At 39.7% G+C, this 12,511-nt stretch overlaps 1 protein-coding gene across 1 annotated transcript in view; it reads right to left on the bottom strand.

The window, feature by feature from the left end:
• Positions 1-12,511, bottom strand: part of ACACA (acetyl-CoA carboxylase alpha) — a 236,484-nt gene that overhangs the window by 119,632 nt on the left and 104,341 nt on the right. Inside the window, exons 28-29 of the mRNA XM_058675532.1 lie at positions 11,586-11,675; positions 10,456-10,574 (exon numbers count right to left, since the gene is read on the bottom strand). Coding sequence (XP_058531515.1) covers positions 10,456-10,574; positions 11,586-11,675 — 209 coding nt within the window. The remainder of the gene's footprint in view (positions 1-10,455; positions 10,575-11,585; positions 11,676-12,511) is intronic.

Consider the following 12,511-nt stretch of genomic DNA (forward strand, 5'->3'; position numbering starts at 1 on the left):
TATACTTACCACCCACAATTTAGGGGCCTTTTAAGGGGGCTGATGGGTTGATATCTCAACCTTCTAATGTTGTTTGATCAACATTTAATCATTCTAGGTGTTTTCTGGCACACAGAGGACTTAATGGGCAGAACATAGTGGGTGGTACTGATGATATGTGGGAAGGAGGATAGAGGGAGGAAAATGATGCACTTTCCAAGGCAGTGAAAGGAGCAGAATAGACTGAGCTGGTCATATAAATGAAAAGCTGTGACATATCACAGCACACAAACTGTATACCTCATGTGATTTGTGAGTAGCAATGCTCTTTGCATCAAACCTGTATCACAGAGTGAATTCACAAGGCAGCAAGAGCAACCTCAGAGTACAAAAAACCTCAGCCTTTGCTGCTTGGAGTCTTGAGCCTCTCAGGAGAGTGGGCTTTATTTTACAAGAGATCCTGAGTTATAATGCTCTCAGTCCCCATTAATACACAAAACGTATGAACAGGTTCTAGAACAGAGGGGGATGTAGATATACAAAAATAAATAAATAAATTAACACACTGCAGACGCTAACAAGATTAGAGGAAAAGTCTTTAAGATAGAAAGGATTCCAAAGAAAGGGGCCACCTGCATATTCTCTTACCATGAATTTTAGTTCAGAGAGAAGAAACCGACAGCAAAGCAGCCACAGGCTCTGTTCAAATAGGTATCTGGAGTTAGAAACCAGTATCATCTCTCTCAATTATTAACCGGATTCTTGAACTATTAAAACAATCTTATTGCTTCTGTGGCTACACCTCCCTTCTTTAGGGATGTGGGCCAAGTCATCAGCAGAAAAGGACTTGCATTGAAAAAAACCAAAACCACAACACCATCAACAGCAAAAAGCCAGCCTTCCTCCATCAGCAACTCTCAAGCTCTCAGCCAGGGCCCCTGCTGCTTTGTCACAGGAATTATGCACCATCTGCACGGTATGGGGTGAAGAGCAAAAACTCCCAACATCTCTGGCTCCTAAAGGGAGGGCCCCAAATCAATCATGTAGGAGGTAAGTTTAGTGCTAGCTTATCCTCTTCAGGACACTAAGCATCTGTGGGGTCACGGAGGAGGTGAGCAGGGAAGAAAGGATAAAGTGTCTATTAACAGGTGAATACTTGGCCAGGTCTCAGATGGTTGCTCAGGTAGCCTGTTGTCGTATGCAGGAGCTATTTTATCAACTCAAGAACATGACAAACGTGCCCTAATACTACAGTTTTGGTATAGCAGAAAGCTAGACCCACAGCCTGTACAAAAATAAACAACTAAGGAAGAGATTGTACAGGAGTAAATATTCCGTTTATCTCACTAAACATAAGCCTACCATATTCTGCTGCCAACTCATTGTGCAAAAATGTTCAGATTGCTGAATCTCTGAAAAAGCAACCAACTGTATTTTTATACACATTAAGTGGAATAAGAACTCAGTTCTCAGGCTCTGCTGTGAGGGCTACGCAAAGCACTTCTAAGAATGACTCTTCATTCACATTGTTTTTTTAAACATGGGAATCACTTTCCTTCCAGGAGACGAATTCCATTTTATAGATGTGGCAACTGGAGAACCAAGGAGGAATGCTTTCCAAGGACACAGTTCACTATGGTGTCATAAACCAGAACCTAGATCTGGCATTTTCTCATCTCAGCTCCTGGAAACTTGCATTCCACAGCCATATAGACTTTAAAAAAGTACAAGAGAAGTCCTTTGAATTCTGAGGTTCTCGGCATTAAGTCACCTCTGATTTTATTGATCTGCCTGCCCAGAACGGCTAGAGAGCCTGCTTCAATATGAATGCAAAGTCAGAGTTGCTGTCTGGGAGCTGAATCCTCTCTAATTTAAAGAACACTGACTTCTCTGGCAGTCACAAGTTCCCTGAGCCTTTTTACCATCCTTCCCAGTTGAATTTCATCTTGCTGGATTCTAGCTGGCCCTCTATAAATTTTTTATCATATTTTTTTTTAAAAAGGCTCCCTATTCTTTTACCTTCTCACTTGAAGGGAAAAAAAAAAGCAAAAACTCTGTATGAAAATGATGGCGATGCATGCAAACAGGCAGTGGTTACATCAAGCTGTGAGTGAGAGCAGGGACAGGGCAAATCTTTTGAAATCAGGCAGCAAAGCAGAATCGGAAGAGGTCGGCTGAATAACCTGCTAGCACTCACTAACAGCAGTACCGCAGGAGAAAGAGCAATTTGACTGGCTGTGATCAGTGGTGGTCTCCTTGCGTGACTGTATTTCTGCAGGAGAATCCAAATCACGAGCTGTAAAACACATCCAAACCACATATTTCTACTGCCATCACCCCACCACCAGCTCCTTGCGGTTCAGATGTCCCGATTCCATGGCACAGTTTTAGCTTACAATAAAATGATCATTGCTTCATTCATTTGCAGACCCGCTGAAGCCCCTTCTTTGCTCTGCTGGAAAATTTTGCACTTTTCTGAAACAAGTACGCCAACAGGGTGACAGTATTATGGCTGTCTGCTGTATAATTAGCTACAAACCCACAGCACAAAACTACAGGGATTTACAGGTGCCCTGGATTCGGCTTTTCCTTCCTCCTGGAATCAGCTAGTGTTCCTTGACAAGAAGGGACCTTGGGCTACCCTAATGATATATTGAGAGTTTTAAACTCGACTCTCCAATCTTGGAAGTCTAGAGTGCCAAAATAACAGAGCAGAGGCTAGAAGCTGAGCCATGGATAGAGGAAAGCACTCTGGTAAGCACTTCGGCCTGCTGAGAACCTTTTCTTCTGCCAGATGCTCACATCTTATCAGCAGACTACCCTGAACGAAGAAAGCAGGCACTGGAGGAGGATTTTATTTAGTTCTAGCTCATTCTAGACTGCTAACTACAACCAAGCGTTCCAACTGCCAAAAAAATGCCACAAGTTGGAAGACTTTTGAGTGTCCCAGCAATATTCAAAGAAAGATCTAATCTCTCGCCATCAAAGATTATCAGGATTCTCAAGAATGACAGCAGGCTGTCGATGAACCATTTGGAAAGTTTGTCATTTCTAACTTTCCTCACAAATAAAGGGGCAGAGAAACCGCCCACACCCACCAATAGTTAAACTCTGGAAGTGCCAAGTAGCCTAAGCCTTGCCATGAGCAAAACATGTGTTTCCCAGGGGATAACACAGCCGACCTGTTCTGATTGTAAGACATGAGAAAAGGGAAGTATCTGAACTAAAGCATTATGGTACAGAAGGCCAAATTCACAAGGAGCAAATAGCAGAGATGGTGCAATGCAACCCAACTTCACTAAAACATGGACTTCCATCTAAGAAACAGGTGCAAAAAAACACCAATAGGTCCTCGCCCATTACAAAGGTATAGAAACACAACCAGATGTACTCTCATCTTTCGCATCAATTTTGACACTTCAAATTTAATCAGAATTCGAGCAGGACTAAAAGTTTTTTAAAACTGCCCATATTCACTAGTATGACATATCAGAATCACTTGGACTTTTAAGTTTTATACTCCTAGACTGTCATAATATATTGAGCCATATGTATAGTCACAGAGTATATGGGGTAATACATTTTATCTATATATATAAAGCTTTATGGTAGTTCAAATACACAGGGAGACTGACTTAAGAACTTATTTGTTTCCAGATAGTCTCGTGTATTGTCCAAAGTTAAGTGAAACCCTCAAAGTCAAATAATTCTATGAATTGTCAAAAGTCAGAAAAGATGACATGTCAGTGTAATAAGCTTTTGCATATTCAGCATCAGTGAGTGATAACAGGATGAGAAAAGAAGAAACACCTCAGACTTAAAACCCTGAGCCTCAATCACAAGGAAGAAAAAAAAAGGAATCCTGAATGATGTGGCCTCAGCTTTGGGATTAATCCACATCACACTGCTTGAACTCCATGAAGAGCTGGAATCATAGCATCCAAGGCAACAGAATTAAGTCCTTCAAGTCTGAGTAACAGTAAAATGCTCTCACAGTGCAAACAAACTGTCCTGACTAGTCCTGCACCAAGAAAACTAAAAAAACTCACTTCTCCTGCAAAAACAATTGTTACTTGGCCAATAAGTCACTGTTAAACACTTGACTCCTTTTAAAAAAGATCCCTTCCACTCCAAAGAATTTAACAGCATACAATTTTTAATGCTAAGAAAACATAAAAACAAATACATATCTTGGTTGTGTGTGCATGTGTGTGCGTGTGAATGCGCACAGGCATATTTCTGACTAGGCCTAAATTAGAAAATATCTCTGTTGTTCAAGAGAAGAGTCTTTCAGGGTCAATCCAGACCAGCAACTTCCTTGAGTGAAGTGCTCAAGAAAAGATCCTCTGATGAATAGTACCTAGGGATGCCAATTAACTTGGAAATACAATTCCCAGAGAAAAAATTGCAAATATTGGATAGATGATTAACAAGAAAACACCTTTAACATAGTAACCTAGCAATATGCATGGAACATGCAGTCAGAAGTTAGGAATAGGAGCCAGCATTGTGGCGCAACAGCTGAAGCTATCACTTGCAATGCTGGCATCCAACAGGGGTGCTGGTTGGAAACTGGCTACTTCACCTCTGAACCAACCCCCTGCTAATGTACCTGCAAAAACTGCCGAAGATGGCAGAAGTGCTTGGAGCCCTGCCACTCACGTGGGAGACCTGGAAGAAACTCCTGGCTCTTGGCTTCGGCTAGATTGAGCCTTGACTGATGTGACCATTGGAGAAGTGAACCAGCCAGAAGGAAGATCTTTATCTCTCCCTTTCTAACTATGCTTTTCAAATAAGTAACATAAATCTTTAAAATAAAAGGGAACAAACTATTTCATAATTTGTCTAAAAAAAGTAATGCTAGGCAAAATGTCAAATTACACTGACAATTAGAATAACTAAATGCCAACTATTCACAATCCCATGATAAATTAAAAGCCACAAAGGTATCAAACATATTGGCCACACAGTAACCACCCAAGTGTACTCCAATGAACCATCTTCCTTCTATACAGGTGGCCCTACACAATAAGTGTTGCCTGCCTCCAAAAATAAAACAGGTCCTGATCAGACACAGGTCTTCCATATAAATGGCAACCAAGGAATTTTCTTGGGATTAGAAGACCTAATCTGCTGCTGCCAGATTGCAAAAATCCATGATTCGTCCCAACCCACAGGGCATAAGTCACTAGTGAAAAACAAACTTCAGGAGTACAATTCCACCAGGTGACCACTTATACAATAAGATACTACAGTCTAGCTTTGATGTTACAACTTAATCAAGACACCTGTAGCAGCACGTTCAGTCTACCTCAAATGAGTACTTGGCCAGAAATATGTAGACCAAATGTCAAGAAAACACACAAAAAATTGGTTAAACAGAGGCAGGTGGTTGGTGTAGGAGCTAAGATGCTGCTTGGGACACATGCATTCCATGCTGGAGTACCTGGATTTTAGTTCTGGCTGTATTTCAAGCTTGCTGCTAATGTGTTCCCTGGAGTGCAGCATAAGATAGCTTAAGTACTTGGACCCCTGCAAGCCACATGGGAGACCCAGGTAGTTTGGTACTCCTGGCTTCAGACTGGACCAACCCTGGCCATTTCAGACATGTGGGGGAGTAAACCCACAAAACTAAGCTCTTAGTCACATTCTAATCTTAACCTCTCTCAGCTTGTGTACTGTGTGTTGTGTGGGGGAGGTGGGAAGAGGAGGTACAAGGAAGGTGTCTTTCAAATAAACAAAAATTTTGAAAAAATTTCATTAAACAAAAAATGTTTTCTTCCTCAAGAATATTTGGTTTGTTAATCCTAATTGGGAAAGATAATATGCATAATTCAAATCCTTGTCCTCTATTCACAGAGTACATTTTCTCATGAAATGTTTTTAAAGCATGCTTAAAATACTGTACTATAATATAAATATTTGTTATCTGGTTTGGGCATTTCCTGTAAGCACTAAGAACAACCAACAGAAGCATGTTTTTTGTTCTCTCCTAGGACAAAAATATAACTTTTGGTCTAGATTTGAGATGACCAATGTGGCAATCAATCTAGATTGAAATATGGCAGTAAGTGTTAAACACTATATTTCAGACAATAAGAGGAAAAAACAAAATATTAATAAACTCAATAATTTTGTATATACGTTCAAATGGTACTGGTCTATATGAATTAAATGTAACATTATTAAAATCAACTTTGTTTCTTTATAGCCTTTTATCTTAAAATTTTTATGTATTTATCAGAAAGATAGAGTTAGACAGCGAGGAGAGAGCGAGATCTTGCATCTGCTGACACACTCCTCAGATGACTGTAATGGCTGAGGCTGGGACGGGCAGAAGCTCAGAGCCTACAACTCCATCCAAGTTTCCCATATGGGTGGCAGCGATCCAAGCACGTGGACCATCTTCTACTGCTTCCCTGGGTGCATTAACAGGAGCTGGATAGGTAACAGAGCAGCCGGGACATGAATTGGCACCCATGTGGGGTGCCAGCATCTGCAAGCAGCAGCTTAATCACTGTGTCACAATGAGAGTCTTTTAACCTTTCAAATGTGACCAATAATTTAAAATTGTATTTGTGGATTTCATTACATCTCTATTAGACAGTGCTAAGTAATAATACTCAAATGCAGGTGTTCATCAGAATTTTCAAAACTTTTCAAAAAGTGACCACCTAGGTTGACAACTATCAATGATTTCGAAATAGCAGAGAATTTTGAATGTTCCTAACATTAAGAAACTACGTCTTAGGTGACAGAAATACCAATTACCCTAAAGTAGTAGTATATATCTATCACAACATCATATTATATCCTATAAACACGTACATTAAAATACATTGTAAAAGTGATCACCTGGATTCTAATTCAGAATGAGTGAAATCAAATCTTGAAAGCCAGGCTCCCAACATTCATATTTTCAAAACATTCCTCAGATAAATCCTGAGACTCATTAATCTAGCGGCTAGTGGACATAACTGGGTCTGTGAGCCTTGTAGGCCTGGGAGTAGAATGGACTCTAATGTCTTCTATACCTTATTTCTGCAGAATAGGAAACAGTTAAGTTTACTGCCTGTTTATTCTAACCAATAATAGAAAGGAGGGGCTGGCATTGTGGTGCAGTAAGTTAAGCTACCTGCAGTGTCAGCTTCCAGTACAGCTCCCTGCTAATGTGCCTGGCAAGTAGTGGATAACTTAAGTACTTGAAATCCTGGCACTCACATGGAAGACCAGATGTACTTCCTTTTAGTTTTTGCCTTATAGCCCCAACCATTAATTAACAGACAGAAGATCTCTTTCTGCATCTCTCATTCTTTCATTCCTCCTTTTGAAGGAATAAAATAAAGCTTAAAAAATTATAAAAGAACTAGAGTTAGGAGGAAATATAAGAAAAATACATGATTTCAAACTAGATAAAACTAGGAAACCATTATTCGCTCATGTTTCTGTTTTGAAAAAGGAGAGCAGGCCTGTTATCAAGAACTGAATGTTCATTGCCCTTTCCAAATCCTTGGAATTTGCCAAATAATTGGAGCACATTTGTTTTTTAAGAGCCCATTGGATCATACCTGAGTTTACACGAAGACATGAGATAATTCAGGATAGAAGCAGGTCACAGCGAGATCAGCCATGTGAGTAGAGGGTGAGAGGGGAGGCCAGGCCTAATCAGGCAGCCTATGATTCAATCAACCCCGCCTACATAATGAGACCCTGATAAAAACTCAATATTGAAGCTCAGGGGAGCTTCTTAGGGAGCACATCAATATGTGGAGAGTGCTACACCCCAATTCCTCAGGTAAATAAGGAAGTTCTGCATTTCAGATTTCCCACACACCCCGAAGGTTTCTCTTCATTTGGCCGACTTATTTTATTATTATTATTATTATTTAAAGATCTATTTTTATTGGAAAACTGGAGTTACAGAGGATTGGGGGGTGAAATCTAGAAAGAGCTCTTCTATCAACTGGTTCACTCCCCAAATGACTACAATGCCTGGGACTGGGGCTGGCTGAAGCCAGAAGTCAGGAACTTCAGGTCTTGCATGTGGTACAGTGGCCCAAGGACTTGGGCTACCTTTTTGCTGCTTTCCTAGGATAAACAGTAGGGAGCTGGATGGGAAGTGAAATAGCCAGGGCTCAAATAGGCACCCACAGGGATGTCAACATTGCAGGCAGAGTTGTTATACTACAATGCTGGCCCCTTGGATGATTCTGATCTGTATCCTTTATATACATATACAAATATGTATATATAAAACTAGTGTTTGAATTCTACAAATTATTCCAGGAAATTACTGAACTGGGGGAGTTGCTGGAACTCTCAAATCTGCAGCCAGTTGGAAATGCAGGAATTCTGGAAACCTCACTTGTGTCCCCGTCTGAGGTAGATGCAGTTCTAGAAAGGACTGAACACTTCTAGTATATGATCAGCAACAAGGTTAGCATCCGAACTACAGTGTATTAGCTTGTTTCAAAGTAAGGCCAAAGTTCCAAATTGCAACAATGGTATTTTTAGAAAAATACTTTTGAAATGTTGCAGAAACTAAAAGAGAAAATTTGTAATAAGATATGAATAAACTTTAAAACTGAATATATCATTTTGTGATCAAATCTGATCATCTGACAATAAACCAACAAAAGATCTTGTATCTAAAAAAAGTATTACAGCCATTTAAAAATTTCTATGGTTTTCAGAGATTATCTTTTCTCCTTATCTCTTATTTGTCTTCACCTTCACAGCTACACCAATAACAATAATGCAGTAACTTTAAAGTGACGCAAGAAGACTTGTGAGCACCTGCAGTGCTACAGTTCTGTTCAAGTCTGCTGCATAATCCTCAGCTATTAAGAAACAACTATACAAGTTTTGAAATCATATCAAGACTAACGAAGATGCACACCAGGATGTAGAAAAGTAAATAAAGCTTCTTAACAAAGAGGTTAAGATGAATTTCCTCTCATTTTTCTGCCAAATTTCCCCTCACCAAACTGAACACATACTCTCAAATTTAAAAATGGGACAGGGAGAGCAGCTGAGCAAAGGGGTGCCCTGGGGAAAGAAGAATCTCCGAGGTGGCCCTGGAGCCTGAATGCTGATCAGAGCCGGGAAGAGGGCTGCAGGAGAGCAGGAAGGAGACCGTGGTGAGAATCCCCAGGAGCGGTGAGTGCAGCATGTTGTCCTCCGTGATTCCTCACGGAACGCAGGAAAGGCAAGAAGGCCTAGTGCTGAGCCCATGTGTGCCGTGAGTATTTGGCGGCTGACTGGCTACAGGACAAGTATTCACTTCTAGAAAATGAGATTCTGAAATCCATGGAGGTGGAAATGTACCAAGAGATGCTTGCTAAATCAAGGATCTGTGTGTTTCTCTGCCAGCCATACAGTATTTTTGAGGTGGAGGAGTGAAAGGATCTTCTGAGACAAAGAAGAAAGGTACTTTTTCTGAAGATGTTGCTGCTCATTTGCCAACCTCTGCTGGATCAACAGTGGCATCCAGTGGCCAAAACGCTCAGCACAGACTTCTTTTGTTTCCAGAAAAGGTTTCTATTGCTTTGTGGGAAGCAGCAATTCACAAGAAAACCACTCCTGGTGTCTGAATCTAAGGATCCCCAAAGACACAGTCCTTTGTAATACCAAGTGAAGGACCAGAGGCCGTAAAGAAGAAATGCAGAGGGGCAGTGATATTTATATTTCCTGTGGTACAACTAAAAAGAATGAGAATACAGGATGTAGGTGGAATTCTGAGATTGTCAATGCTTTTTTTTCATTTTTTAAAAAATGAGTATGTAAGATAAAGATTTTTATTTTAAAGCCAACATTTTATTTTTTAAAGAACTTACGAAGGAAAGCAAAATAAAATTAGAATGGGTCATTAAATAATTAGATTTGAGAACCCAAATTCTGAAGCATGACTTTATAATACTGCATCTGAACTGCTAAATTCACACGTCTGATTTTAGGGACATAATGAAGCTGCAGTAGATGTAACCTCAGTGGGTAGCAGACATAAAGGAAAACAAAGCATTCTACTCACTGTTTTTTATTTTGCTGCTTTTTTTTGGGGGGGGGAGAGATTCCAATGGCTAACTTAAAATGATTAAAAAGACGATTTTTCTGCCAGAGTTCCATCAAATTAAAAACCTGCCAACTAAAACGTGCTAACTAAAAAAGAGGGAGACAAGGAGGAACAGAGGGATAGAAGCAGAGGTGGAGAGCGAGAGAGAGAGAAGGGAGAGAAAAGAATTGTTTTCCTCAGTAACATAATATAGGCGAGAGTGAGTAAAAAAAAAATGCTAAATCTCATCTTGATTACATGATATCTTAGCTTCACAGGGTTTAAATTTTGATTTTATTTTGAAAAATCAAATTGTCCATTTCACATTCTATATGTCTACTTAACAAAACATAAACTTCTCAGACACATAACTCCCCTTCACTCTCCTCTGGTCTGCTCAAGCACACACAGCAGTTCAAACTCACCTGTTTGGATGAGATGTGGGCAGCATGAACTGGAATTCCACCACACAGGTGTTGTCCTTAAGTTGGCGGTGTTGTACACTGTTAAGTTCATAGGCAATATAAGCCCTTCGAACATACACCTGGGTTAAAAAGAAATCCTCAATAAATAAAACTCAAGAAACGAAGAATAGCTAGTCTGTGAAAAAGTTCACCTCGAAAAGTTATCTGATGGTGGAGGGTGGCGGTTGGTGCTGCAAAAGAGGTCCCAAGATTCTGTATACATTAACAAGGCTTAATTAACAGAGCTAATACATTATACCAAAAGTAGTCTGCTTCTACGGGCAACACTCGGCACACATAAACTTTCATTCACACGAAGTGAAATCTTGTATATACTGAGTAGGATACATCACATGCTACCCAAAGATTATAAATCAACAAGAAGGAACCTTAAAAAGTTGACAATACATGATAATCTTCTATTTTATAAAATCACCTACAAACTCAGAACATCCAGTAGGCACATTTACAACAAGATTCAGGACCCACAATTTGATGCCTCAAGTGTAGTGTGCACTGTGGTAGAACCATGATAGTCTGTGGAATCAGAAGGAAGTTCAAATACAAACTCCTCTTATTATTATCGATGTGATTTTTGACAAGTCACTTCACCTCTCAGAATCTCATTTTCTTCATGTTCATACAGTAATTGTAGGATTAAATGGAAGAAAACAAACAACAAAAAAAAAAGCAAAGCACCTTAATAGTTCATGAAATGCTATTACTTCCTTTCCTATGAGTTGCCTCACAATTCAAAATACAATGAAAACCATTTTTAAGATGGCCCAAATCACAAAACTGTAATGTTTCATATGTGTTTTCATTCACTTATCATGTTACAGGGGCTCCTAATTCATTGAAGTCAGACACTTATGAAGTAGGGACCACTGAAACATGCTGGCAGTTACGTCCCTGTGACAGGCACCCAAAAGCTGATGATTAACGTTGCTCAAAGCACTTCTGGGCAAAGTACTGACCACTACCCTGAAGAACTAAACTTCTGGCCAAAGCCAAAGAATGGACATGATGGCCAAACACAATTCAGCTGGTGGCAGAGGAGAAGGTCATGTTGCAACCACAGGAACACTCACCTCCAGAGCTGCCATCCTCACCACCTGGTTGCTGTGATAGAAGAAGTTTGGCAGGACATCGAAGATAGATGTTTCAGACAGGATGAGTTTCTGGAAGGTACAGAGACAGGCTTAATCAATTACAGCCAAGTCTGCATCAATTCTATTTTTGAAAAAAAAAATAAAAGCTCTTCATTTCACTAGTGAAAAAAAAAATCAATTACAGCCAAGAGAGAAACCATCTCAGTGGATACTGTTCAGCGTCTGAATATTTAGAAAAGCCTAAGAACTCACTACGAATGCCATTTCCAGCTACAGAACAACAACAAAAAACAGCACCTGTCCTCACAGGGCTCTAATGAGCACTATAAGTTAACACATGCAAACTTCTTGGTGTCTTGCAACAACAGTCCATTAACTATACATATTAAACCTAAATTATAACTATCACTAATTTTTTAGTGATATCTATACTTTCTACTTTCTCAGTACTATGCCATAATAACCTCTAAATTTGAACCCTGTTGAAACCCTTAATTTTAACCATGAATTAATATTCTTCTTCCCCTTGCAGCCCAGGAGGAAATCTTACAAGAAGTCTGAAAAGTCCCTTAGCCAGACATAACAGTATCCTTGTTCCTAGGTATAAAGAAGATGTTTAATAATAACCATCAAGGTTCTTCCCATCAGTAGAAAAATTAGTCAAAATTCTTACAAAAGTTACTCTTTACAAAGCTTAAGAAACATTAAATTGAACATTAAGTGATACTTTAAAAAAAGCTTTGTCTTCCAAAGAGTAACAACTATCCATACTACACCTGATTCAAACACCAGACATTATTTGTAAGTTCTGCCTCTTACATCCAGCCTACATCACATTCCAGGCAGAGGCACCTCAGACACTTCTGCGGAGGCACACCTATGTGATCTTTTAACTAAACCACAAC

The sequence above is a fragment of the Ochotona princeps genome, chromosome 17 (assembly GCF_030435755.1).
Source record: "Ochotona princeps isolate mOchPri1 chromosome 17, mOchPri1.hap1, whole genome shotgun sequence".
In the NCBI taxonomy this organism is placed as follows: Eukaryota; Metazoa; Chordata; class Mammalia; order Lagomorpha; family Ochotonidae; genus Ochotona; species Ochotona princeps.